This window comes from Watersipora subatra, unplaced genomic scaffold (genome assembly GCF_963576615.1).
Source record: "Watersipora subatra unplaced genomic scaffold, tzWatSuba1.1 SCAFFOLD_97, whole genome shotgun sequence".
NCBI classification, from domain to species: Eukaryota; Metazoa; Bryozoa; class Gymnolaemata; order Cheilostomatida; family Watersiporidae; genus Watersipora; species Watersipora subatra.
Window position 1 is genome coordinate 290,626 of NW_027045249.1, and position 26,656 is coordinate 317,281.

At 36.4% G+C, this 26,656-nt stretch overlaps 2 protein-coding genes across 4 annotated transcripts; one reads left to right on the forward strand and one right to left on the reverse strand.

Moving 5' to 3' along the window:
• Positions 1–8,316: 8,316 nt before the first annotated feature.
• On the reverse strand, positions 8,317–16,596 carry LOC137410083 (uncharacterized). The gene is made up of 13 exons (XM_068095662.1): positions 16,185–16,596; positions 15,867–15,997; positions 15,471–15,739; positions 12,903–12,977; positions 12,083–12,247; positions 11,724–11,763; positions 11,458–11,615; positions 11,084–11,257; positions 10,449–10,836; positions 9,917–10,178; positions 9,471–9,667; positions 8,999–9,088; positions 8,317–8,881 (listed from the first exon to the last, which is right to left on the reverse strand). Exons 1-13 carry the CDS (start codon positions 16,313–16,315, stop codon positions 8,580–8,582), a joined length of 2,382 nt encoding a protein of 793 aa, XP_067951763.1. The 5' UTR covers positions 16,316–16,596; the 3' UTR covers positions 8,317–8,579.
• Positions 14,424–26,404, forward strand: LOC137410084 (uncharacterized). 3 transcript variants are annotated; one of them, XM_068095664.1, is made up of 11 exons: positions 14,424–14,557; positions 18,619–18,688; positions 19,254–19,317; positions 19,433–19,726; positions 20,831–20,931; positions 21,302–21,392; positions 22,134–22,253; positions 24,119–24,224; positions 24,552–24,640; positions 25,335–25,577; positions 25,883–26,404. In XM_068095664.1, exons 3-11 carry the CDS (start codon positions 19,270–19,272, stop codon positions 25,904–25,906), a joined length of 1,116 nt encoding a protein of 371 aa, XP_067951765.1. In that variant the 5' UTR covers positions 14,424–14,557; positions 18,619–18,688; positions 19,254–19,269; the 3' UTR covers positions 25,907–26,404. The 3 variants fall into 3 exon arrangements, with proteins under 3 accessions (XP_067951765.1, XP_067951767.1, XP_067951764.1); XM_068095666.1 differs by having other exon boundaries at positions 14,439–14,494; XM_068095663.1 differs by lacking the exon at positions 14,424–14,557 and adding an exon at positions 16,658–17,039.
• The last annotated feature ends 252 nt before the right edge of the window (positions 26,405–26,656 follow it).

Consider the following 26,656-nt stretch of genomic DNA (forward strand, 5'->3'; position numbering starts at 1 on the left):
GTGACCATTTCGAGTGGGGACAATTCTATTGCGGAATCCTACCTTTTTTCAATTGCTGTTTGCTGGTAATATCTGATGAGCATAGGTCTACATCTAAAGGATTACCAAACTTTGTTTTCATAATTACCGGTTTTCAACATGTCAAAGGAAGACCTTGACAAGCAGACACCAAGTGGTTAAACTTTTAATATGGCCATCCTCTGATCTACAGGTCTGTGTTATTATAGTAAGTGATTATATCTCGTGTGTATAATCTCAATGGCTTTAAGAGTTGGTCATTTTGCGAGATGGTCAAGGGCAGGCAACATTTCCAGCTGAATTACATCCAACATGGAGTAGTTTGAGACATGGAAAACAACACCAATATTTGAGGTGAACTCTGCATATGTGATTCCGTTTGCGACAAACCAAACCCTTGAAATTTTTTCCGCAAAAGAAAATTAACTATTTCCCAAAAAAAAAACCAAGGTATATTCAACTTTACAAAATAAGACTTGACAATTTCTACAGAAAAGTGATACGGTTGATAGGGATGTGGAGAGCGGTAGACATAATTGGAATATTCCAATTGAATTGGAAGTTAATAAAACGGGTTAGTAATTCCTCCAACTATTATTAGTTTTTTAAGGCGACAAAGTTTTTCATTTCCCTAACTCATAAAGCGAACCGATTGGTTGAATAATAAAACCGATCATGTAATGTTTTGGGGGAGTTGCCCCCTCTCGCCTTTCGAGTTTAACTTCCTCCATCGGGAGTTGTTAACCCTTTGGCAGGTGAGCTCTGTTATCACCACCTACTAGTATTACTACCATTACCCTGTGTATACTTCTTCACTATGAAAATCAATTTGGTATTTTCACCATAGCTCCACCATTCTTGAAAAACTTTTATTTAATTCAAAGATGTGAGCTGTGAGCGAACTACTATAAATAAATGCCCCGACTCACACGCCCCTCACAAGTGTTTTATGTCTGCTACGTTAAACAGTTGGTAATTATAAATTGTCACTGCTATTATTATTTTAGAGCCGCAAATTTTCTGCAACCTAAATATAGTATGCAACTATTGATAATTGAACAAAAATATTGTTCTCCTGCTTTGGCGGAATTGTCCTCTCTCGCTTTTGATACTAGTTTAGCGACAGCATGTTTAATATCATTGGCCACTGCAAACAAAGTTGGCCAACTCCCAAGCAGCTTAGCTTGCCCATCACCATCTGTTAGTATATTATTATTACCATTAACACCCTGCGTATACCCAAACTATTCCCACTTCGCAGAGAATAGTGCATTTTACCCTAACTTCAACTTTCTCGCAAAAAATTATCTTCTTCTATTCAATAATGTGAATTGCAAGAAAATTACATACTCATAGTTTTCAATAGACCGCAAAACAGTAAACCAGCTGGTAATAAGTGTTATAGCATTTTAGAGTTGGAAATTTCACACCACTAACATAGAGTGCAGCTATTGATAATTGGTGGAATTGTCCTCTCTCGCTATTGCTACTAATTTAGCTAGTGTGGATCGTTCATTTTAACTTAATTTCACAATTAAAATCTCATTTTTCATTTTATCGACAATGGCTCGGAAAATATGCAATTGTGATAATCGACAAGTCGGCAGTGCAGTGCAGACCAGGACCATTGTGACTTCACCAGCCCATGTATCTTTTTTTCTTTGAAGCATCGTAAACCCGCTTCAATTCTTTTGAAACAATGTGAACAACAGGCATACTGCTCTGCATTAAGATGTCCTAAGATTTTTGAGCCTATCTACTAGTAGAACTAATGTGAAAGTGCAATTATCTCTCGATTAGTGGCGATCATTAGTGGACCTACGTATTCTGCAAAAAGGATGGCTTGCTCCAAAGGTTTGCCATCTACAGAACTAAGTTTTATAGTTGTGCTCACCTGAGAGTGAAATTTTTTTGGCGTATGAGGAGTTCTTCTTGTAGTCTATTTCTGACATCAACTTGACACAACCGAGAACGCGTCTACTGTCTGAAAATACAAATAATATGTTGATTTAATTGACTTATTTAGCCTATGCTACACTTTCACCACACAAGTCTTATTAACCATCAAACTGCCGGATACATTCTATAAAGTGGGTTAATTCAAAGTGCAGAGTAGATGTAGATATTATATTATAAATACTGCCCTGCTACCGCTACCGACATGCCAAGATAACTTCTGGTATATCTCTATTTCCTTGTTATGATTACCATGCTGATCCGAACACACGGGGTTGGGAATCCAAGCGGTGACCTGTCATATCATGAACAAAATTTCCATAACTGGCGTCAATTGATATATTTACGGGCAACGAAAATGCGGCCTCCTTGCACAGAATTGGAGGTTCAATATTATCTACCCTTGTAAAAAGGGGTAAGATACAAGAATATCTAATAAAAATTAAGTTTTTTTTAAAGTTTTTAATCACAACTAGGATATTGCAATGGGAGTGGTCTGCCTAACCAAAGATATTGTTATTTTTAATTTTAAAATATGTCATGAAAATTCATACCGGTATGCCATTTATTGCATTTATCACTAGCAAAGTAAATGTATAAGAATTACCAACAATAATGACCCATGCTCATGATTGGATTGAAGAACATTGACTGCTGTGGAAATGTTTTTTTTTAATTTAAAAATATATATTTGATGTGAGTAAAGATAGCTCAGAGTTTTCATGCAACTCTCATTGAATCGTGAGCGTCATTGAGTACTATGATATTACAATAACGATTGATAAGCCTCAAAGTCAAATCCTAATATAAAGCTAAAATAAAGCTATGTCTTCCCAAACCACAGTTAGAAGCTCAAGTCGTTTCAGTTACATAAAAATATCAATGTAGGCCTAAAGATAATAAATCTATGTTCTTGAGTTAAAAAAAATAGGATTATCTAAGCGCTTACTGTCGGCATCACAGGTTTTCTGTTGGTATCCTTGATCCTCCACTTAGCTTATCTGCCACACATTTCCTGGCGAAATCTGAAAAAATATCACGTCTCATACAATGTGGCTTTAACTAGTATACATATAGTACAGGGTTAATCTCATCGGAACTTCAAGTGAACACTGTGTTTTTTCATGTTCTTCAGAAAGATAGAAAATTTTTAGTCATTATTCGTTTGGAAACAGCAAATAATTCTAAACGGTTGTCGCAGAGCATCTTAGAGAGGGTTATTATATTTGTGCAGTTTGGCGTTGGATTGGATGTTGACAGCTTTTTGCCACTAAGGCTAAATTTATTGCATAGCTTTCTCAACAAAATATTTAAATTATAAAAATCATAAAATTATAATAATAAAGCGGTGCTGTTCACAAACTAAGAGACGCAATGGTATATAGCTTTATCCTTAGTGAAATCAACCTGCATAGAAATTTGTATAATACTGAAAGTATCAAGGAGTTGTCAGCACAACCACATTACTTTCTAGCTTGTAAGATCCAAATGGAGCCAAAACTGACGGTGGCAAGTCAGTCTGGTGAAAACACATTACATATTGCAGCCTTATATCTCTGATGTTGGCATGCGATATTTTTTCTGATACTGTCAGCACCGCAACATTCCCATATTCTCAATGGCAATCAGCTGTCGGCTTACCTACCCAAACTGCAACACTGTTGGTAATGCAAGTCATTTGGAATTAATTAGCCTGGACAAAAATATCGAGTGGTAAATTTAGGAGGTACTCCTAACTGCTTGCTCCAAAAATAGCTAGGTAACTCTGTTTAGAGGGATATAATATGGTTTATAATATAAATAATTAATAACAGAATTGCTATCCCATGAAGAATAACCGGTTAACTGCAACGGGCGTGTAGGCTAACACAAAAGGTTTGTCAAAGTTTTTTGGATCCATCATACCTCCTAGCCTACACTGTGTTGCTTATTCAATAGTACAGACACCTATAATCTTACTGGCCCTGACTATTGGTGTAAAACAAGCTAATACGTTTGTTAAGAAGGGACAAGTCATACCGTTACAAATAGACCCTTTCGCTCTTCGGCTCCATTGACTCTTTAGGGTTCTTGTAAAACTCTGTAGGCTTACGATGTCATAGACAGGTGTTATTTGCCCATTGATCATAAATTTGCTCTCTGATGGTTCACTGAAAAAGTTATAAAACCTGTATTTTTGATGTCTCAAGATTATTTAGCCTTTATTACAGCCGCAGGGGAAAGCAGTTCAGATTAGATTTTTAAAATTACTTAATATTTGGATTTTGGAGTATTACTTTTTAGAAAAATGTTATTTGAATTTCGGTTATATACAGCAGTTGCAGAGATTATTGAAGGCCATTAAATAAAAAGAAAAAATAAGGTGTTTTGGTATAATAAAATAAATTTTAGTGAGACACGATTAGCCAAAAGTGGAGGGTTTTAATGGTCGCCAAGTCTGATTTTTAATTTTCTCTTTGGAATGACGATGTTTAAAGAACACTCCTTCTGACATCAAACTGGCTTTTACCGATGAAAATTTTAATGCTTCTTTGACAATCAACCACTTTCAAAGTGAGTTATTCGCGTCGTCGGGTATTCGAGAACTTCTGAGATTTAACTTTATTTGACGCCAAGGTTGGCTTTATGAACGAAGCTTTCTTAATGGATTTTATATAATGAAATGGTTTGGTGCCGTTTTGCTGAATAACAGTGGTCTGAGGAGATTTCAACTCATAGATCCCACCAAGGCTTATATTAACCAACTCATAATCCTTTTATGGCCAAGCTAGGGTAACAATAGATATAATAACAGTTGAGGGAAATCATAAACTCACAAATGGCTGGGAAACTGTGGGAAACGCACATTGAATGAATGACCTTACAGTGTCAGTAAAGATATTGTCAACAAAATAGGAATGAGCGCCAACCATAGGTGCCAAGTAACCGTGATTTGAAAAAGTGAGGTTTTTAGCTTTTTTGGATTTAAACGACTGAGGTTCATACCCTACACCCTGTAAAACTTTGAATGTGTGTCTAAGGACTTCTCTCATGCCCTCTTTCTGATAGTGTATGACACTCTGTTAATATTATTGAATAAAAAAATAGCTAATCGCGTGTGGAGAGGAAAATTTACCCAAAATATCAGAAATATCCTTCTCAAAAAGGGAGACTTGGCAGCTATGGCGCCAACCAAAGTCCAAAACTGAGTAACCAAAGTTGGGATAGATTATAATCATTAAAACTGCTCCCAACACTTTTCCCGTAATATAAAAAAGCTGCTATGTGGATTACCAATTGGCATAATTTAGAATTAGATGCATGATTAGGACTATTAATTAGTGGTTTAATCCCGCCTCATAATGAGCCTCATATTCTCTTCGATGCAAGATTGTAGAGCAGCTTCCTTGATGAGTCTACGGAGATTCGTTGAGGAAACGAGCAAAGTGATGGGTGCGACAAATTTCATTTTTCGCTTTTCATTCCTCACCATCCACTTTGAGGAAAATTCTAAAGTAATATTTTGTCGAAACAATTATTAATAGCAAAAAGCTGTTTACATAATGCCCCACTTGATTATTGGGAAATATTTTTGTATTTTTCACGGTAGCCTTCATAAAAGCACTGAGACTGGAGTAGGTCTATTAGACTTTGAGCTTTCGGAGAGCCATTTGTGGTTATCAGTAAAATGTGTCTACCAATTGGTAAATTGACTATAATTACATGCGTAATCAGACCTATTAAAAATAAAATTCAAGTAAAGCATAAATAGGCTACTTAGTTTTTGTGTAACCTGTGAAATTTAAACCTTTGCTCGAACTTCAAGGTGCTGGGTTAGCCTCTCAAACAAAACGGTGCAGCATTGGCATGCACAACTGATGTCACAACTTTCAAAGTTATTTTATTCAATTAAAAATCCTATTCATAAGTCTTCATTCAAAGGATTATTTTAATTGTCCTAAGCTAAGGTAGAGCTCTATACCTCCATCTCTTCTATTATACTAGCCATATTGAGTGGCAACAAAATTTAGAGTGAGTAATAGGATTATCATTATGGCTAACCTGGCACCACATTTAAAGTGAGTTATTTATGAGTTATTCGCGTTGTCGGGTATTCGAGAACTTCTGAGACATAACTTTATTTGAAGCCAAGGTTGGAGTTATTGACGAAGCTTTCTTAAAGGCGAGAGACATGGAAAGTATTTCGGCACGGTTTTGCTGAATAAATGGTCCACAAAACACTTAGCCTGTATTAACCAACTAATAATTTGTTTATGGCCTAGCTAGGTTAACAATAGATATAATAATAACAGTTGAGAGAAATTATAAACTCTCCAATGGCTGTAGTTTAAGTGACATAAACTGTTGGCAGTTGGCTGTAGTGGCATTCCATTGGGTGGGTGGTTGATAATGGAATGCCACTACCACCAAGTGCCAACAGTTTATGTCACTTAAAGTTAAACTACAATGACTTAGCCTGGGTAGGCTCTTCTGTTGAAGAGCCTACCCAGGCTAACAATGACTGGGAAACATATTGAATAGGATTTTGAGTTAGCTAAAAAGCCGCTAGTCTGTAAGGCATTGCTTTGCTGGAAAAGATATTTTCAACCAAATAGTAGTTGATGAATGTCATCCAAAAACGACTTAAATTTAAATAATCAAGATTGGAATACATCAGTGATAAATATAATTATAACCAGTGTTAGAAACAGATTTACTTTTTTGGGGAAACACTGCGAGGCGGAGGGGTACACGTCCAACACTGTGGGAAAATCCACTTCGACACGCGTACAAAAAAGCTCAAATTACAATTTTTACAAGAATTTTTCAGCAAAATAATGAACTGTACATGTATATCAATAAAAATAGATAGAAAACATCACTGTATGATCCAGATCTCTTTGTCGTAAAATGTTTTGTGAAAGATCTAATAGCAACAAAAAGGAACAACACAAATAACTGATTACAAATCAGGGCCAGGGAATGCACCTATGCCGAGTTTATCTCCTTTGAAAATATCTCGGGGTATTGATGTTGCTGTGTATTGCTGTGTATTGCCTCATGCCTAACCCTGCTGATTAAACTATTAACCACTCAGTCATAACCCTTTCTAAAGGTATATATAAAAGACCATAAAATTATGTTAAACCAAAACAGTTCAATCTTGGTCATAGAATTTCCTTCACTCACAGCAGCCGCTGCTGACATTTTCCATTGCGGACATTTTCTACATAGCTTTGACACAATCGCAATATAGCTAGACCATCGGCTATTTCTTAGATACCTTTTAGGCCATGGGTCATAATACAAAAAGTATCATTCAAATATGGACAAGAAGTCGCCCATGAAAATAGGAATCTAAAGCAGGCTGTGCTGTGAATCAACCATCAGGTCGTAATCGACTACTCTATATGATGGGTTGTTATTAGCACAGCAGTACGGATGATGGAAAAGTCACACAGCTAGGGTGTTAGTAGGATAGGCTATAGTATGAAGCAAACTTGATTTGTTGACAGTGAATACAATAAGTTGCACAGAAGGGGTGGGTGGGGGGGGGAGAAAAATAAAAATGACTCATTTCGAATCGCTTGGTTGTGAAGTGAGAGTGTGTGATTTCACAATGGGCCAGAATGTTCACTAAGTCGGCATAAATACTTGTGACATGGGTATCCCACAGAAAGGGGTCTTACCCATTATCTACGAAATGACCATGCAAATTTTAGCCACACCACAGCCCAATTTAAAGAACCTTTCTTAAAATCTTCAATCCTCTGCTAATATAAAACAACTGCGGCCCGCTACAGCAGAGTAAGTGTACCGAATTTGATTCAGGATGTTTAGAAAAAAAGAGCGCCAAAAGTTTTGTGAACTCAATAGCAAGCTGAAAAGTAAAGGGCAAAATGTATTTTAGAGGGCATTAGGCAACATTGGCTAAGACCTAAGGGAGAAATATGCCTTGCCCTTGCCTTGCCTACTAAACAAAGAGGGTTCCTTTGTTCTCCCACAATGGGAATTTTGGAACTTATTGTGTTCATTGTTAGAAATTCAAATACCCTGTCCTGTTATGAGGTGCACACACTACATTCAGCCTACTTGCACTGCCCAATCATGTACCCTAGATAGTTACTTTTAAAGATGCCTCAAGATTGTTAAAACAGGGTCTGAAAATATGTAGTGTTTGAGCTGGTCTTTTGTTAGATCTTTTGTGGTCAGTATTTTTCGCTTCAACATGTTTCCTCAAGCATGGTGAGAGCGTCTTTCTTTGACAATAAGTATCAGAATGGGGTAGGCATACAAGTTTTCCGTACGTTGAACTGAACCTTTCAACATAGAAACATGAAAATCTCTGGGAAGTAAAGTGAATGACAAGGTCAATATAATATATTTCAAGCTGAACCAAAACCTAGACAATACTCTCATGCCCACTAGGTAAAATAAAAATATAAAGCTACGACATCTGGCTTTAAAACAGTAGGCCTCCCTACCAGAATCGACGGAAATTAATTACAAAAGATTTTTATAACACTAATCAAAATGTATAAAAACTTAAAAGCATTCAACAAGACAATTTACCACAGCTCAAAGTATTATCCGTCTCTACAGGAAAAGGGGCGCTCAAAACCGGATCATACGGTATCAACAAATTCAGGATCAGAAAAATACCTTGGCTGAATATAACAAGCGGGTTGAAATGGCGGCAGTTTATATACATATAATGGATGGTGGTGGGGTAGACTAGATACCAGCCGCCAAACAAAATTTCCGGTACATTGCAATTTGTGAGCGAAGAGCCGAGCTTCAAACCATTCTGCTTTATATTCTTCTAGTAGAAAGGCTGTAATATAGTCATTGTTAGCCACTATTTGCAGAATTACTCCATAGGTATCGCTAGCTAGACGAAAGGCGTCCCCAATGCTATATCTAAAACCTACAAAGCAAGACAGTGTAGAATAATCTTTGTGTTTTGAAGATTTGTTTATAAATAAGTGATTGAATAACAATAACAGTTCAATAGAGCTTACTTACAGCGTATCCCATTACTTACCAGATATTGTGATGGTGTTGCAGCATTGTGTGCAATCTCCCAAACTCTCCTGGATGTGCTCAGGTGGTTCAGGACTGTCTTCAGCGGTGCCTATCAAGAAAAAATTATCTTACTCAAAGCCTGTTCGATAAGTTAGAGCAGAAATTAGCCATAGCATTTAACAACAGCTATCTGTCTCAGGTGACAAAAACCAAGTGGATGATTCCTCAGAACACGTTACTGTAAAGCAGCGATTTCAAAACTCGATGCATGAGAACTATCAGGAAAGCCTATGACTACTGCACATGGTGACCGAAAAGCCAGTACTCCGATAGAGGAGTACTCTGATAACAAAATGACTCCAAAGTCTTCAGACAATACCTCAAAAGAGTACCCCAATTTCTAGAAATGTTCAGTAAACTAACATATTTCCATGCACGCACCAACTCCGTTACTCGAACACTATTGAGATATCAGCCACTGCAATACTTACGTGCGCCCTTGGTTTTGGCATTGTTGTGATGCAATACGCCATGCACATTGGCATCTGCCCAATCATGGCAAAACTCGAGTTGGTGTCTGTTACTTAGACTTAGCGGCACATTCTTAAAGTTTCTCATGCGTAATGATTTGAAGAACGCATGTTTAGCCTCCATCCTTAAGCACCAGGTTCCTCTTGGAAGACCAAATCTGGTAAACAGTTACATAAAGTTACATGAAGTTTAAAGTTTTTATGTGACAACTGATAATTACATAGTAAAATAATGCTTGAGATTGAGACATACTTTTAAAAAAAACATCACTGTAAAGTGGGATGCTGAACCAACCGACATACCGCAGCCAGCGGACCGCTTGCCATTAAATTGGAATGACATGAATCATGCTATATATATTTATACTGGCCTGATAAAATTATAGAGTTTTTGCCTGAGAACTCACTTCACTATGTAGTAGGGGATGTGTACCAAGTAATGCATCTTGGGAGTAATGGTGTGAGCTCCATATACGGTCACCCAGGTTTCTAGGTATAATTTTATTAGCGTTGCGGCGGTTGTAATCTGGTCTTTGTTGAACGAATATGCCAACAGAACGGAGGTAATTTCAACCATCATCAACAGCAGTCTGTATTCTGGAATCTCTTCAATATTGTGGCCAGCCAGTATTAAAGGTAGAAGAAAGCCCAAACAGATAGTTTGAGTTGCTGAAAAAAGAGTTATAGATTAGATCTACAAAAAGCATAAGTTGCATGAAAAGGAAAAATATATCAAAATTTGAAAAACTATTTTACCTTATTTCTTACACGAAGCAACAAACATAATAGGACTTTAAAAAAATGCTAAAATATTGTAGTGGTTTAGATTGGGAAAGTCGCTCCACAAATCACCAGTTTAGAATTTAGATCATTAGCATTCCTCATTGACTGTCGAAATCAAACAAAAACGTATTCAACTGCAGTAGGCTGAATACGAACCAGATTGACCAATTTTTCCGGTGTCTAGTCCATTGAAGCAAGATCTTTCCAAGCTACTGGGTGCATTTTTCTTGTCGTCTCCTCTGTATGGAAAGTTTTTGATGTGTTCATTCAATGACGATATAGAAATTATTCGGTTTTCCAGTAGCCTAGATACGAACCCCTTTATGGCATAAGGAAGAGTTCCTTCGCACACAATATGCATAATGTCAACAGGAATGCATTGGCAAACATCAAATCCATCGATCTTATCTAATATGGATAGCGAGTTGATTCCGTATCGCTTTGAGTATTCTACACGCTGCCGAGCAGGCATCTCTGGACCGAGAAGGAGACAGTGGCGACGGTGACTCTCTATGTCTCTCAGTCTAAACTCCGTGTGGTTAAACTGTAGCATGTTTAAAAGCAATAGAAAGCAATACAAAGTTTCGCATCACACTGACGAAAAGAACTAGAAATTCAGAAACTTAGCAACCACACACTAGTAGCGACGTGCGACAGCATTAACATAATCCCTGATTCAGCGCACGGAATAGCTTCTATTCAAGATAAAAGTCTTATGATAAGTGCATAACTAAAAAAGTTAACACAACAAGCACACTTCTGCAATAAACTGTATACCATAACACACAAACCTGTTGGATAATCTCTTGTGAGCTACCATAACACGTCCGACATTTCATGGCTGCCCCTCCCACTCCTTCTTTAAACCCTGCTACCATATTGGCTGCTGGAGTGTCGCCAATAAAAAAAAGCAAAGATCCTTTATAGATGTCCTTTCCGTCCCGATTCACAACTTCAATACCATCCTGAATAAAAGACATAGAATCTTTACTGTTTTATCCTTTTCAAACAATGGAATAAAATACATTTTCGATCATAGACTTTTCATAAAGAAACTCTTTCACTAGCCAGAAAAGAGGTCAAATAACTTGAAGTTTAGATTCATTGCCAGGCTCTAGCTCCGGTTTTCAAAGCTAACCTATTACTATAAGAATATTATGATTACCTTCTTGAGTACATTAATTTCCTCGGCAAACTTTAGAAGGATAGCTTGGACTCCATATTCCTTAACGTCAGCAGAGTATGCCACAGCAAACAGGTGTATGAATTTCAATTGGGATCTGTGCTGAGGCGGGACATTCAGTAACGTCCAATAGAAAAGAGCTAACCATGAAAAACACAACAGTGTGAGATATGCTGTTTAAAAAAAAACAAATATTGTAAAACCACGAAATTCTGTTCCTGAAAACATGCAGCAAAATTCCACTTTACCTATCTTGTGCTTTTTTCTTTTGGAGCCAATTGGATTCACCTAGAAAAATATGACGATTATCAAAAGAATATGACCTCAAACCAACGCATGTGATAAGGATCAACAAAAATGAAAACTATTGAGTATTTGAAAAGCCATGTACGACGGTCAGTGATGGGACCTGAACATCTGCATGTTGACACAACCGAAACATAAATGGTAAATTTATTTATAGGCCTACGCAGAATTATGCCCAATTCTTCTGTGTTAGATGAGCACTTAAATTTGAGAAGGCAGTAGTCGCCAATAAGTTTTGTGTAGCATAGTTGAAGGGCTTTATGATCCTTAAATCAACACACTTTTATTTGAGCTGACATACCACTTCAATATCATCATAATAGGCTGCTACCATTATCTTTTGCCCGTCAGCAAAAAAGTCAGAATTCTGTGCATAATCAGCATCTATGCAGTCTTTGATTGCCCCATCTGGAGAGAATATTGGAAACTGTACTACATTCCGGATTTCTGGACTATCTAACATTATCTGCAAACAGATGAATGAATACATGAGAACATAGACTAAAGCTTTTTTGCATAATTTTGAAAGCAAAATGTTGGTTGTACTTTTAGCATTTAGTTAGGTTCCATGAGGTGATGATAGTTGGTCGACAATGTTGTGTTTCTAGTCAAAGATGACTCAATTTCCTCATGGAACCCTATTGTGTGATGTTTATATTTGTCTGATAAATTAGAGCAACTCTTCAGGGTGACAAGTGCTTTATTGTTCATTGCTATATTGTTGATGGGAACAGCTAAGGCGCTCTTTGTTTACATAATCATTAGCAAATTAGGTTTACAAATGGTCTGAAATAAAGATATGTTCAGTACAATGGGAACATGGCCAAGCCAATTAGCAAAATAAGTCACTATAAATAAACTCACTAACTGTAGACCAACTATCAACCTAGGGAACCTAACTTGTTACACTAACTTAGCTGTGTCACTGAAAAAAATTTAAAGAGCTAATCCTGAAAAAATTACTTGTCCATAGCCAGTTCACTAACGGTAATTAGCAGGAATCAATTCTTATTGAAATCGCAGAACTATGACAAGCGCAGCACATTTGACAACCTTTTTCATATATTTTCTCTCAGAAGTTATCTTGCATGTTTGCAGTTATTAAGCGCACAAGTATTTACCTGGAGAGTTGATAGTACGGATACATAGTAAAATGGTCTTCTAGCGGTGTTGTTGTAGCGAATTGGAGTCGATTCCTACAAGCCACAACACGACATTTAGGTTAGGATACAATTAATTGGTTGGTGTACACTTTAAGGAAAATTCAAACGAAAGAGGCTTATTTCCAAACAGGCTTTTATCATATCTTTATTTCTCTAAACACCCCAATGGTTCCAAGGCAAGTGATCTAATGTGAATATTGTCAATTGACTGCAATTCAGGGGCGTATTTGACAGGGCACGAGTTACGAGTTTTCGTGAGTGAAAATTTCACTAGTGGGTCAAATAACCAAAACTCATTAGTGAGATCATGTATTATTGCATAACATAACAGTACCTCTTTGTATTGCCTTAACATGATTAAATCTAGTAAAGATCACAAAGGAGATTATGAGATAACATGTTGCTGTCATTGAGCCAATCGACATTAGTTAGTTTTGTTTAAATCTCTAGCGCCATCATAATACACTGACATATAGATATATAGTATATAGGTATTGGGAGCTAAAATAATATAAAATCGTCAAAAGTTAAAAGCGAGTACATATACAACTACAAATCTGTTTTGTATGGTTAAAAACTTGATATAAAATCTAGTTTTTGACCATACGAAATACATTTGTAGTTTTATACGTACTCGCTTTTAACTTTTGACTGTTTTATATTATATATTATGTTCGAATTTTGGTTATTTGTGGACTCAGTAGAATCTTGCAAAACGCTCTGAAATGCTGTAAATGTTCACCATTTTAGAAAAAAATTTTCCGGGTGTGACCCCCGGACCCCCCACTGGAAGGGCGCTCGGGCGCCCCTCCCGGACCCTCTCCGCCAGCGCGCTCCCTCAGCCGCTGCGCGGCCTCAATCATTCAGGATAACTAGTGGGTCAAATATATTTTTTAATATGCCCCAGGACTGCATTGACTTTTTATATTACATATTTGCTATCACTCCGTGACAGGGGCTATATTCAGCAATTTTCAACACACTAGTTTGAAAAGATTGATCAAGAATGAGCCCTTATTCTCACTATTTTGCCATAATTAATATATATTATGGCATAAATATCATGCTAATTTTTAAATTCACTGCATAGATAACCCTTTATTACTATGATTATGATTCACAGTCACAGCATTGTTCTTTTGTTTACATTACAATTATCACACTAGAGATTTCAACACGAAAACTCGTAACTCATGGATGCTAATATACGTCCATGGACTCTGTGACACTAAAGCATTAACCCTCTCACCCCTGATGCCAACTATTTCGGGAGAAGTTGTTCACACTTGGGCCTGAAGCCAACACTTTCGGGACACTTTCTGAGTAACTTTATTGATACTCCTTTTGTGTTTATCGTTTTTTTATAGCTTTATTTCGAAAGATAACAGTCTGAGGATTGTTTTGATACCAGAAATGTGGTTGGATAAAAGCATTTTACTAGGCAAATCCTGTGATAGATTTCAAACTTCAACTCTGGAGGTCGCCATATTGAATGCGTTTGCCGAAAGACAACGGCTAAATCTTACAATCTAACGTAATAATTAGTTCAGGTGAAGAATTTAGCAGTGACAGTGATCTACAACAACACTATGACCGTTTATTAGTAGCACAAAGTGGGTTTCAATTGCACAACATCAAAATTACTAAATAGTTATAACTTTTAAATTTTTCGAATAAAAAAATTTTATTTGACAAATCTTTTCACAATTTTAGTTGATAAAAACGATACATTATATTAGTTTTGTACTCCAGTTGTTTGCATCTCGTGTTTATTATCATAACTGCAATAAATGTTGTCCTTATAGAATGTAAATATGATATATAGACCTTATATACCAATTGATTGAACAATGGAACGGAAACTACATTATGCCATAATATTGCGTATAGGCTCATAATTTCAGTTCTATTGGTTAGAACTCCAAATTTTTTTTTGCAACTTGATGATAACACCTTTTCTTGTTATCCTAATATGTTACTGAAGTGTTATCAACCAAAAAGCTGACTTGTAGTAGCAGCCAAACTTAGACTTTTCGATTTCCAAAAAATGTATTGATTTGAATCTTATCAATAACATCCTATATAGATTAACCTAATGTGTATATGTTAGTATCAAAATGTAGCTAAGAATGTTACCAACAAGTTACAAAAAACTATTTTCATTTATCTTGAACGCAGCTTTATTTATGCTCAATCTAACACACCTCACTTTATTAAATATTGAGTGTGAAAAATTAATTAGGCCAGGGGGGCACTCAACTGGAAAATAATTAGGGCTGAAAGGGTTAACTAAAATGAAACACTGAGTGATCGTAATCTTTTAAAAACTCCCAAGAGTTAACGCAAGAAGAATTATAGGCCTATATTATACTCTTTAGTTTAAAAATATTAAGGATTTGATCAGCATCTTTTCCGAATTTGCTTTGTATTCTTAGATTATAGGCAGCAAACAGCTAGATAATTTTTTTGATTCAGTGTGTCAACTAAAATTTGACTTTTTTTAGTACAAACACATTAAGAACTCACAATTAGGTTGAACTTCTCTTTAAAGTATCGCATTCTAGTGTGTTGAGTGGCTAGACGCGTGAATCCATGACAGGGGAATAAACCGCCAACATCTATTCCATGTTCTTTTTGCACTGTATCCGTTAACAATCGTTTCTGTTCATTCAACAGCTCAGTGACAGTGGAACCAATCTTTTCAATGTGTACATTGGGAATATTACTTGTTGCAAGACTTAGCATAAATTTGGCACAGTTCTTCTCCAGTGAAGGAGGTCTAACAGTTTGCTCATCTGAAACAATTAACAAGAATAAGATTGCGTTTTATTGTTGACTGGCATGTCCATTTTGAGAAAAATATAATTTTAGGAAGAATGTGCCAATAGTGTCTGAATTTCCTGATAATGAGTTTATACTTACTGTTACGATGATGAGGAGATTGCGGATCTGGGTCTAAAACTGGCTCTACAACTGGTTCTAAAGGCATTGATTCAATATGAGTTTCAGTGTCCTTGTGTTTCCTACGAACGTGCCTTCTATAACTGAGATAGCTGTAAAACAAGCAACTACCATTCAGTGTATTTTAAATTGACAACCTATCAGGCAAATTGATTCCAATGGGGCTTTTACATTATGGTTAGCTCAATTTCAAAACAGAACCCTTATCATATGACATGACATTTATTAGCCAGATTTAAAAATACCAAATAGGACTTTAGGGCCAACTTCATATCATACCTTCCGTAACTCATGCCGCAGAAACATGTTATCCGAAACCTTGGATCATGTTTATGAACTCGGATGACATGGAGAGTGAAGACTTTATTTGAATTGTGAGAAAATCCACATATGGAACAGCTATAAAGCATTTCCTAAAATTGGAATATTAAAAATTATTCAAAATACCAATGGCTCAATGAGAGCAAGTGTTACTAACATTTCAGAGGACACTTTGTTGAAATAACAAAATAATATCAAAATATCCCTATAGTCTGATCTGTTCAGAAAGAAAATTGGCATATTAGAACACTTATTACAAAAATCCAACATATATCCTATACAATTTCTTGCCTAAGTCGGAATTCGGTACAAGATAGGGCAGTTTGAAGTGAAAGTCCACTGGGCCTCCACAAGATCCAGGATTCGGGTTCGCAGAAATATATTCAACAACAGTATCGTCAACAACATGTCCTAAAACAAGTTTTAAAATTGCAAAAGCAATCTACCATTTTTTATGGACTAATCTATAAACTCAGATAAAACTTATTATCAAGGGTTATCATAGGCAAGACAATAACAATGTGATTGGTTGCAATAGACCAATAGCAATGCAGTCATTGTTTAGGCTGAAAGCTTGTCCAATAAAATATAGTAGGCTTGGCTATGAAGAGAGAATACTATAATTTTGGTGTAGTTGGTTCATTTCAAGTCAGAATACTGTATCGTAACCGTTGAACCTACAGTACTTTGGCGTTTGAATCCGTTGGGCTAAGATTTTTAGCAATAGCCGTTACAAACTTTCTGCAATAATGGAACAATTCAAAACCCTTTTTGAAGAGATAGGCGATACAGCGGCATACGAAATATTACTTGGTGAGTATACGCTACATTTATAGTTTGACTTGATCACTAAAATTCAACGAGATAATTTTTATTTTATATACTTTGGAAGTAGGCATCTACTAAAGTGCCCAATGTTGAACAAAGCGTAAAATATATTAAAATAGAATTCGTTTAAAACATTTTATTACTAGTAGTTTCATACCCAACGGGTAATCATCATCAGAATCAAAATCACAACTATCTAGGATTAGACAAATGAAAGGTGTAGGCCTAAGTTTCTGAATTGAAATCAAGACCTTGAAATCAACCTAAATTAAAAGGCTCTTCGCTTTATTAAGTCAAGTTTCAACTTTCTTTTAATTTACAATCCCTTTTTATAGAAAACATGAAACAATAATATTTTTTACTTTTGTGAGAGAGGCCTAATCGCTACATAAAGTAGTATGTTTGAGAGCAGTCACCCGAACAGTAGAAGATCTAAAGCGTACCTATTTATATGCAATGAATGAATATTATTTATCATAATTAAATAGATAGCTATATGCATGCAGGGAGTTCTTGATGCAGGCCTATGCAACGCAACAGACATATTGATAGGAGCAAGGAGTTGTATGTATCCCACATACAACTCTTTAGTCTTTGATAGAAGTCATGAAGGAAATTTTGTTTGTAAGAACATTCAGAGGTTTTCAATTGAGAAAAGATTACTGCCGACACAATTCAAGCCTGGGTTATAGAGTAATTAAAATTTCTTGTTTAGGCCATAGAGTAGTTAAAATTTCAAAGGTATAAAACACAATGCCTATGTAAGCCTACTAAACAGAGAATAGAAAGAAGGCCAAAGAAAGAAGTAATCTTTACAATCACCACACTTCCAACATCATTCGTTTCAAATCTTGTGTTCTTACCCTTAAATACATTTGTGTAGCCAACTCCTTGGTGCAGCCAGCCAGCATTTGAATAATTAATTTTTACACTATCTTGTTGACTACTAGTACTAGCCACAACCACAGCCACCCACCCCACCATCCATTTGTGCCTGGGTGGCTGTGGTACTACTACTAGCCTAGAAAAGATTGAAATATAATTAAGACTTAGTAGCCTAGTAGTACTAGGCTGCTAAGTCGGAATTATATTTCAATATTTTCTTTCATTAACTTTTAACTTTTACTCCAACTAAGGCAACTAAATTCTGACAGCTGTAATCACAAAAAAGTTGCACCTTCAGTTACTCATTAGTGTCACTTTATGGTTGTATGGTTGTATGGTTGTCAAGTTATACAAATAAATGAAATACTTGACTCACTGTATGAGCATAGATTTGTTACCAGATACGCTATTGGCTAAGAATATTCTAACGAGCTAATTGAAGCCACAATGAGTATTCAAAGGTTCTTCAACATTGGTGCCCAAATCAATGATTTAGAATTAAGTTGGAATGATTAGGTTGTCACTATTTTTTTGTAACTTTGAATTCAACTCTAACTCTGTGAGTCTGTGGGGGCTGCTGCTACTGCTCTCTCTAATTAAGGATATAAGTTAACTCACTAGGAATTATTTTCCTCCAACAAGACTGGTATGGTTTGATTTTTTTATGAATTCATTTTAGATAATGATATCCTTGATGAAGAAGTGATACCTGACTTGCAACCAGAGCAGCTTCAGCAGCTTGGTGTTGGGTGAGTTGTCTTTGTTTGGTCTGATAGACTACGCGATCATGGTATTCATGTCTATGTTATAACCTCCGCCAGTTGGTTGTTCAAATCACAGGCCGGCCAACGTGTTCGGTAGCGCTCGGGCGGTGGTGCTCGGGCGAGCACCACCGTCCGAGCGCTACCAAACACCTTGGCCGGCCTGTGGTTCAAATAGAAATTAGGCCTACTTGCAACTCAGCTTCTTTTTGCCAAGGAGTTCTTATTGCCAAGGAGTACAAAAATACTGTCTAGGCGAAGAACAAAGATCAACTACATTACCTCCCCAAATGGATTAGTTGATAGCTAGGGTTTGCAATTTGTTTTAGGCTTTAGCAATGTCAATCATTTTTGTTCGCCATTTTAACTTGTATGACAGGAAGAATTAAGAATTGGCTAAGAATTGCTTATGATTGCATTGCGTTACGTTTTTATGTGGATCCAAAAAGACATTCTGAAATGGCCAGTTTTGGATTTACATTTACCTATGCTGTAAACTTTACTAGTAAGTATTACTATGGCATTATGTTAAGTATGTGAACTTTCCTTATAGCTCTCTGGGGAAATGTATGAAATACCTACGAAGACTCAAAGAGCTTGTCAAAAGTGTTCAAAAGGTAAATTTTACGTTCTTCTTTTAGCAAAATTTAGCTTGATTATTGTTGAGTATAATAGTTTTATGCATATCATTTATATCGGAGGCGCCTCTATTATTGGTCTTTGCATTTTCAGAATAACTTACCAAGTGCTGCCCCCTCTGTTGCGCTTACACTACCAACACCTAATGAAACTGCTTCAACACTCGGCGCTGCGGTCGCATCACCACCTGCTTCCATGCCGGCCACACCTAGACCTGTGGTTACCACACCTAGACCTGTGGTTACCACACCTAGACCTGCGGTTTCAACACCTTCCTCTGCTGTTTCCGCTATTTCAGGATCACCTGCCGCCGAACCTATTGCTTCAGCCTCTGCCACTGCTGAGGCGACTGTTTCAACACCCTCTAGCTCTCCATTGTTTATGCGAGTGAGTAACAGCAATATACTGTAAATTATGTTGTTGTTGTTGCTGTTGTTAATATTTATTGAGGTTAGCTAGAGAAAATAAATCCTGTCGACCTGTCTAAATTCGTTGGCTGTTCTTTGGCTGTCGATAATGTTGAATTGATTGCACAACTTAAATTTGTAATGTAAATTTTTACGTACATTAGACCTGCTAAGTATGGTGCTGTTTGAATTGTTGAATCTTAGTAGGTTAGCCTTGATTGAAAGCGCTTGTAATGGGCAACTCTTGGTAGTCACACTTTATCGTTCGAGCAGACACTATGCATTTTACACGTAGCAATCCTTATCTTCGCTAGCTATACCGAAGATAAGGATTGCTACGTGAGTTTTTTTTATAATCGTGAATAGGTCTACTTACTACCGGGCATGTAGCCTACTGTCCTGCAGATTCATTTAGCAATACTTGGCATTGGCGTGCAGCTTTCCACAATTTATTATACAGAAACTTACATCATATCCGTTATCCATCAAGGGTTATTTCGTGTATGTAGAAATTTTCTAAGCATTTGACCCTCTCAGGGAGGGAGAGAGATACCTAATGCTTGTTGAATACCTGTCGGAGTTGTCTACTCTGTCATTTATTTTCATGCATTCACTATGAATGTTAATATGGGCTATTGAGTGATATTTTCATATTTATTATGAGAAGTGTAATAAGTGATCCAGAAAATGTAAGCCCTTCCGTTGATATTTATGCAACTGAAACTGAAATGATTGAGCTTCTAATTGTTGTTTGGGGAGGCATAGCTTCATTTCAGCTTTATATTAGGAATGAAGGGTTAGCTTTATTTTTTTACTATCATAGTAAACGCTATGAGCCAGTGTAATCTAGCGTTGATTTGCATAACCACCATTGCAAGAGTCCAAAGCTGGGTAAACTTTAAATTTGTTTCAAGATGATTGGAAAATATTCTGTCTGATGGACTAGAACTGAGCAACTCTCTCTGGTTTTCATGCTAGCTAATCTATACACATATGATATTTTTATACTCCCTTTTTAGTTTTGTAATCATACTATTTTTTTGCGCATCTATAGTTTATCAGGATCTACATTCTTTGCTTGTAGAAGGTTTTCAAAAGACAGTTATCTTGCAGCGTAAGAAACAAAAGAAGCTACTATGCGAAAAAACAAAAACTCGATCAAGAACCTGCTGCTTCGGTCACCGGGTTCGTATTTTACTTGTTAATTCTCCTCTTTATTGTTGACGTCATAAAAATAATTTAAAATTTACCGTTTGAGATGAATAGTCAATCAGAATCGCAATTTATATTGACGTCTTAGGTTTTGATGATAAGCATTATAATATTGTATGTTTATGTATGTTATAAGCATTATAATATGTTTTTTATGTATGTTATGCTTTTGATCTTTGTTTGAAGTGAATCATTGTAATCTATTATCCGCACATCCCCCTCCCTTTGCAAGGACAAATAGACATCTCAATGTTTCATAAGATTTCTACTCATATAACTCATAAAAATGCGACAAACACTTTGTCTTCTGTAGCCATAATTTTCATCTTTTAATTTCTTACAGGGATATAGTGGTGAGGGCAGAGGCACTAGTGGTTTCTCCGAGCAAGGAAAAGAGGAATTTGCGGGTTCAAAATCTTGACACAATTCCACAGGTAAGGTAGCATAGTTTACTCAATAAGAGTATCAGGGGCTAGCGGTAGATAAAAATTTGTGATCCTCATTGTCTGCGTTGGAGTTACCCCCACTATAAAATAAGATCGAAGTAGCCGCTTATAGTGGGTGCAACTCCAACGCAGACAATGAGGATCACAAATTTGATCTAGGCTAGTGGTACTAATTTATAACCAACATCTTGTGTTGCTTTCAGTAGATCTCTTAGGTGTGTGCAGCTTGCTTTATTGTGTTTTTAAAATATATGAGGGAGTCTTGATTATGCAACAGCCTTTCGAGCGCCTTTTGTTTCATCCGCTAAATGTTTCAAGTAATTTTTGTTGTGGTATTACCATTCTTGTTATACATCATTGTTGCTAATGATCGGGCTCCACTTTGTCGCCGCCAAAATCGCTTCTAAATTAAAGATTTGCTTATATTTCTAATGGCAGCATTCACTGACAGTCGCGTTTCGAATAATATTATAATGAGGCATGGAGTGTCAGTGTCACGGCTTTTAGGGTTCCACTTCTTTGAAAAGGTGGACATTTTTCTAACAATCTATTATGTAACCAGTTATATACTCCCTGATGGCACGGCTAAACTTGATTATTGTTGAAATTTTTATGGTAACTTTTCACCCTTTATAGCAAGTTGAATAAAATTTGTAGTTTTCGTTGATGATGCCCTAACTTTAACCACAGTAAACTATAAGAACTCTATAATCAGTCTTCATATTGCAGAGTGCGGTAAAGGAGATGCTTCGTCCATCATTGTCTATTAGGAAAGAGGCTTTTAAGAACATGAAAGATGGTTGGAGTGGCATGGTTGTTGAGTGGCCAATTTATGGACAGGAGGCTTTTGTAAGTATTACTCTCCAAAATAACATGAACTTTCAAAATTTTGCCCATTCTCCCAGTATCCTATTTTGAGCCCAGGTCTCACGTAGTGTTTTAGTGGATTGATATTAAAAAGCTACAAGCGAAGTCTTTGCAATACAACCTGCACCGAATACCAATTTGCATGAGCTGAAGATGGCTACCTACTTCCAAAGCACAATTTTAAATAAACTTGACTAGACTCGTCACTCTTTATAGTTTCTCAAAGAATAATGTCTTAGTCTTGGGATTAACTGAAACTTTAAATGTTATATATTATTGGAGACCGAGTTGAACTGAAATTCATTGCAAGGGGAAAATTCCAGTTAGTTTCTCTCTATGGAGGGAATTTATAATATGTGCACAGTAATTTATAGTTTAAACGATGGATGACTTGCCGGATTATGGTCAATTTCGGCAGTTGCCTGTCCTATCTGGCCACTGGATTAAACGATTGCCAAGTTTTTATTTAGCACTATTCTGGCGCAGCATTGAACGTAATCCTACCACTGAGCAGACTTACTGCCTATCTATTAGGAGTTTTCTTCTCCATAATCAGAGGATAACTTTATGGTCTTCTAAAAAATCTTCAGCACTCTACTCCCAAATATGTCTTTGGCATAGACTTTGAACTATGTTTTCACTGAAAATGTATGGCATACCTTCTCTAAGTCAGAATTCCTAGCCTGTTTTCTTAGTAATAAGCAATTTCTGAAAATTTATGAGCAAAAAGTTATGAAGTCTAGATTTGTTGGCTATTTTTTAAAAATAAATATGTTTGGGCCCAAAATCAAAGGAATAAATTTCAAGAAAGAGTAAGGTATTGTTTTACTATTATGTATTCCACTCCAACTTGCCCATGTGCATAAACCATTATTGTTAGTATGTGTTTTCTATAAAATTGTAGTTTGGGCTTGTAACATATTCCTGCTGGTAGGACAGTGTTTAATCTAAGGTGGAATAGGGAGAGGGTTAGCCGGAAAACACGACAGCCTTGCCGTGTTTTCCGGCAAAGAGATAATCCTGCACCTCTAGCATTATACAGGCAAATTATGGCAAATCACAGTCAGGGATGTGATTCATAAGCTAAAAAGTTTATTTTAAGCTATTTTGTATTAGCTCCGAACGCTGGCTTACTGTACGCTATTCATTGCCTTCACCATTTAAGTATACCTTAGGTGGTATTTTTATCTATCCACTTCAGTATATAAACACATTTATTTCATAATTTTATGATTGAAATGCTGCCTCGGGCTTTTGCTCAAAGTACTTTGTCAACGACTTCCGTCAGCAAGCTAAAATGAATTTTGGAAATCACATGCCTGCTAGTTATCCATCGTTTAAACTACACATATAAGACAACTCACATTTCTAGCTTCGATTTCATTCATCTGACCCTATGCGTTTAGGTTTTTACATTGTAATTATTACTATCTAAGTAGGCTTCAGCATAATTGAATTTCTAAAAAAATTTCGGCGTTGTGGTCAGGTCAGATATGTGTTTCTGACTGGACATCTATCTGACCACAGCTTTTAAAAATTCACCACCAAAGTTTTTTGATTATATAAATAATATTGTCAACTCGTATTAAGTTTGTTAAAGGTCTATATCGTTGAGGGCTTAGAATTACTTCATGTAAGAGCAGTAAAGTGGTTCATTGAGGGTCATAACTAGTTTTTATTTACGGGCAAGTCGACTGAATGTCGATATTTCTTGAATTCTATAGATTTGCTACAGGAAGAATATTGAAGATAAATGTTTGTACTTTATTTCTCGCTTGCTAAAATGTCTTCTTCTTTCAAATTAGCGTCGATATTTTGAAGTTGCTTATTTTTTTATTGCTTGTTAGCTTATACCTGAGCTTGAGCTCCTTCTGAATCGGGACTTGGATTTGGACGCGTTGGGAAAGCGAGCAGAGGATTTGTTCATGGCTGCATGTCCAAAAGAGACTAATCGTAAGTGTATTTATTATCTTCAAATTTACGTACTTTCTTTGCAGAACAATATGTTACTTTATGCGCTAGCAACGGCTCAATTATCAAAATAATATCAACCGCCAAAATGATATAAGTCGGAGTCGGGTGCCCATGATTTTAGTCAGTATTACTGGCTTTTTACCTCACGATAATAGTAATCTACGGAGTTTGTCTCACCCTATTTTCCATTCCAATGCTTTACATGTGCAGCAGCTTAAACAAGAACTAGTCTCTATTGTTGGAGGTCTTACCTGGTAGTGTGTAGTCAAAAAAAGTTTAAATATAACAAAAATACTTTGTTTGCAGCGAATGATTATGGATTTGAGAAACTGGTGATCGTGATTGGAAAGCGCCTTGGAGACAAAAAGATGCTGGCCGAAACACCCGAACACAAAGTGAGTGGATTTCTTAGTTCGGTAACTTATTAACGTCATACATTAGGCTGACTATTGGTTCGCAACTCCAACTTAGCGTGTTAGAGGTTATTAGGATGTTTATACAGGAATGTTGTTAACGTCATAAATTAGGCTGACTATTGGTTCGCAACTCCAACTCAGCGTGTTAGAGGTTATTAGGATGTTTCTATAGGAATGTTGTTAACGTCATACATTAGCCCGTCTATTGGTTCGCAACTCCAACTTAGCGTGTTAGAGGTTATTAGGATGTTTCTATAGGAATGTTGTTAACGTCATACATTAGCCCGTCTATGGGTTCGCAACTCCAACTTAGCGTGTTAGAGGTTATTAGGATGTTTCTATAGGAATGTTGTTAACGTCATACATTAGCCCGTCTATTGGTTCGCAACTCCAACTTAGCGTGTTAGAGGTTATTAGGATGTTTCTATAGGAATGTTGTTAACGTCATACATTAGCCCGTCTATGGGTTCGCAACTCCAACTCAGCGTGTTAGAGGTTATTAGGATGTTTCTATAGGAATGTTGTTGACGTCATACATTAGCCCGGCTATGGGTTCGCAACTCCAACTCAGCGTGTTAGAGGTTATTAGGATGTTTCTATAGGCATGTTGTTGACGTCATAAATTGGCTGGACTGGTTTCGGCTCCAATCTGACTTACTTTTTACTGTTTTAGGTAAGCCATTCTCTTCCCCACCTCAAATTTGGGAAACTCTGTGTGGATGGGGAAAAGTTAAGCGTTAGTGAGGACCCTCTCGTCCTGCTAAAACTTCTGGCAGTATTTTACATTGGGGACATCGAGTTTGGCGACGCCAAGAAGTTTGGCCAGCTGCTGGAGTTTACCTTCTTGGGCTCCAGCACCGTGAGAAAGGGAAGCAAGTATTTGTCTGTCGACAAATTTATGGAAAAAATGAAGCGGGTGAGTACCTAATGACTCAGCTATGCTAGTTTTATATCTGTCGAAAAACTAAGTAGGATTCGAATGAATTTCTATGGTAGCAATTTATCATATAATTCATGAGAAGAGAACTCCAAAATGTAACTTTTGGCGCAAAAAACGATTTCAACCAGTTGTAAAATCATTGAAACTAAAATTTCCGAGAACACTCATATCCTAAACTCATTGGTCGAGCTTTTTGCCGTCTTCCTAGTCTTATTTTTAACGTTTATTTTTCATGTTGGAATTATCATAAATCATAGAAACATTTTTTTTCTCTTTTGCAGGAAAGCCGAGCCGACGATGAGTAGGCGAAGAAAAGCAAGTGCCGGCAAAGCCTGGAACGCTATAAGTCTAAAACATAACAACAAAATTCATAGAACACAATTCACACGAAATAGTAACCTTTCCAATCCAGTATGCCAAAGTGACACCACTTTTAGAGCGAATTATTTACGTGATTTGGGGTTTGGGCTTACTCAATGGATTTTATGGAATCGTGCTCTCTTTTATATTATTGTAGATAGTTTTTTTTAATTATTATTCTAAATCGATCTTGATCAAACAGATGCTGTGTGTTTTTCGAGTTATTTAGTGCTTTTATTAAATGGTGTGTGTGTTTTTCGAGTTATTTAGTGCTTTTATTAAATGCTGTGTGTGTTTTTCGAGTTATTTAGTGCTTTTATTAAATGGTGTGTGTGTTTTTCGAGTTATTTAGTGCTTTTATTAAATGCTGTGTGTGTTTTTCGAGTTATTTAGTGCTTTTATTAAATGTTAATAATAAATTATATATACTCGCTGTTTAAAAATATCCTTGGCTGAAAAAAACGCAGAGCTGTTTGTAAAGTGATTAAACTTGTAAACACTTGCTGCGTTCAAATTTGACCCTAAAATATAATGCGCCAAGCGTGTAAAACCAGGTTGCAATGCTAAATGCACTCAGCGTGTGAAAATCGTCTTCGTATAGAAAACTCAGTCAATGTTTAAAAACTGCAATTTTTAAACGCTAAGTGCGTACATATTTTGGTTTTATGATTAATGCACAGTGTGAATAGAAATTG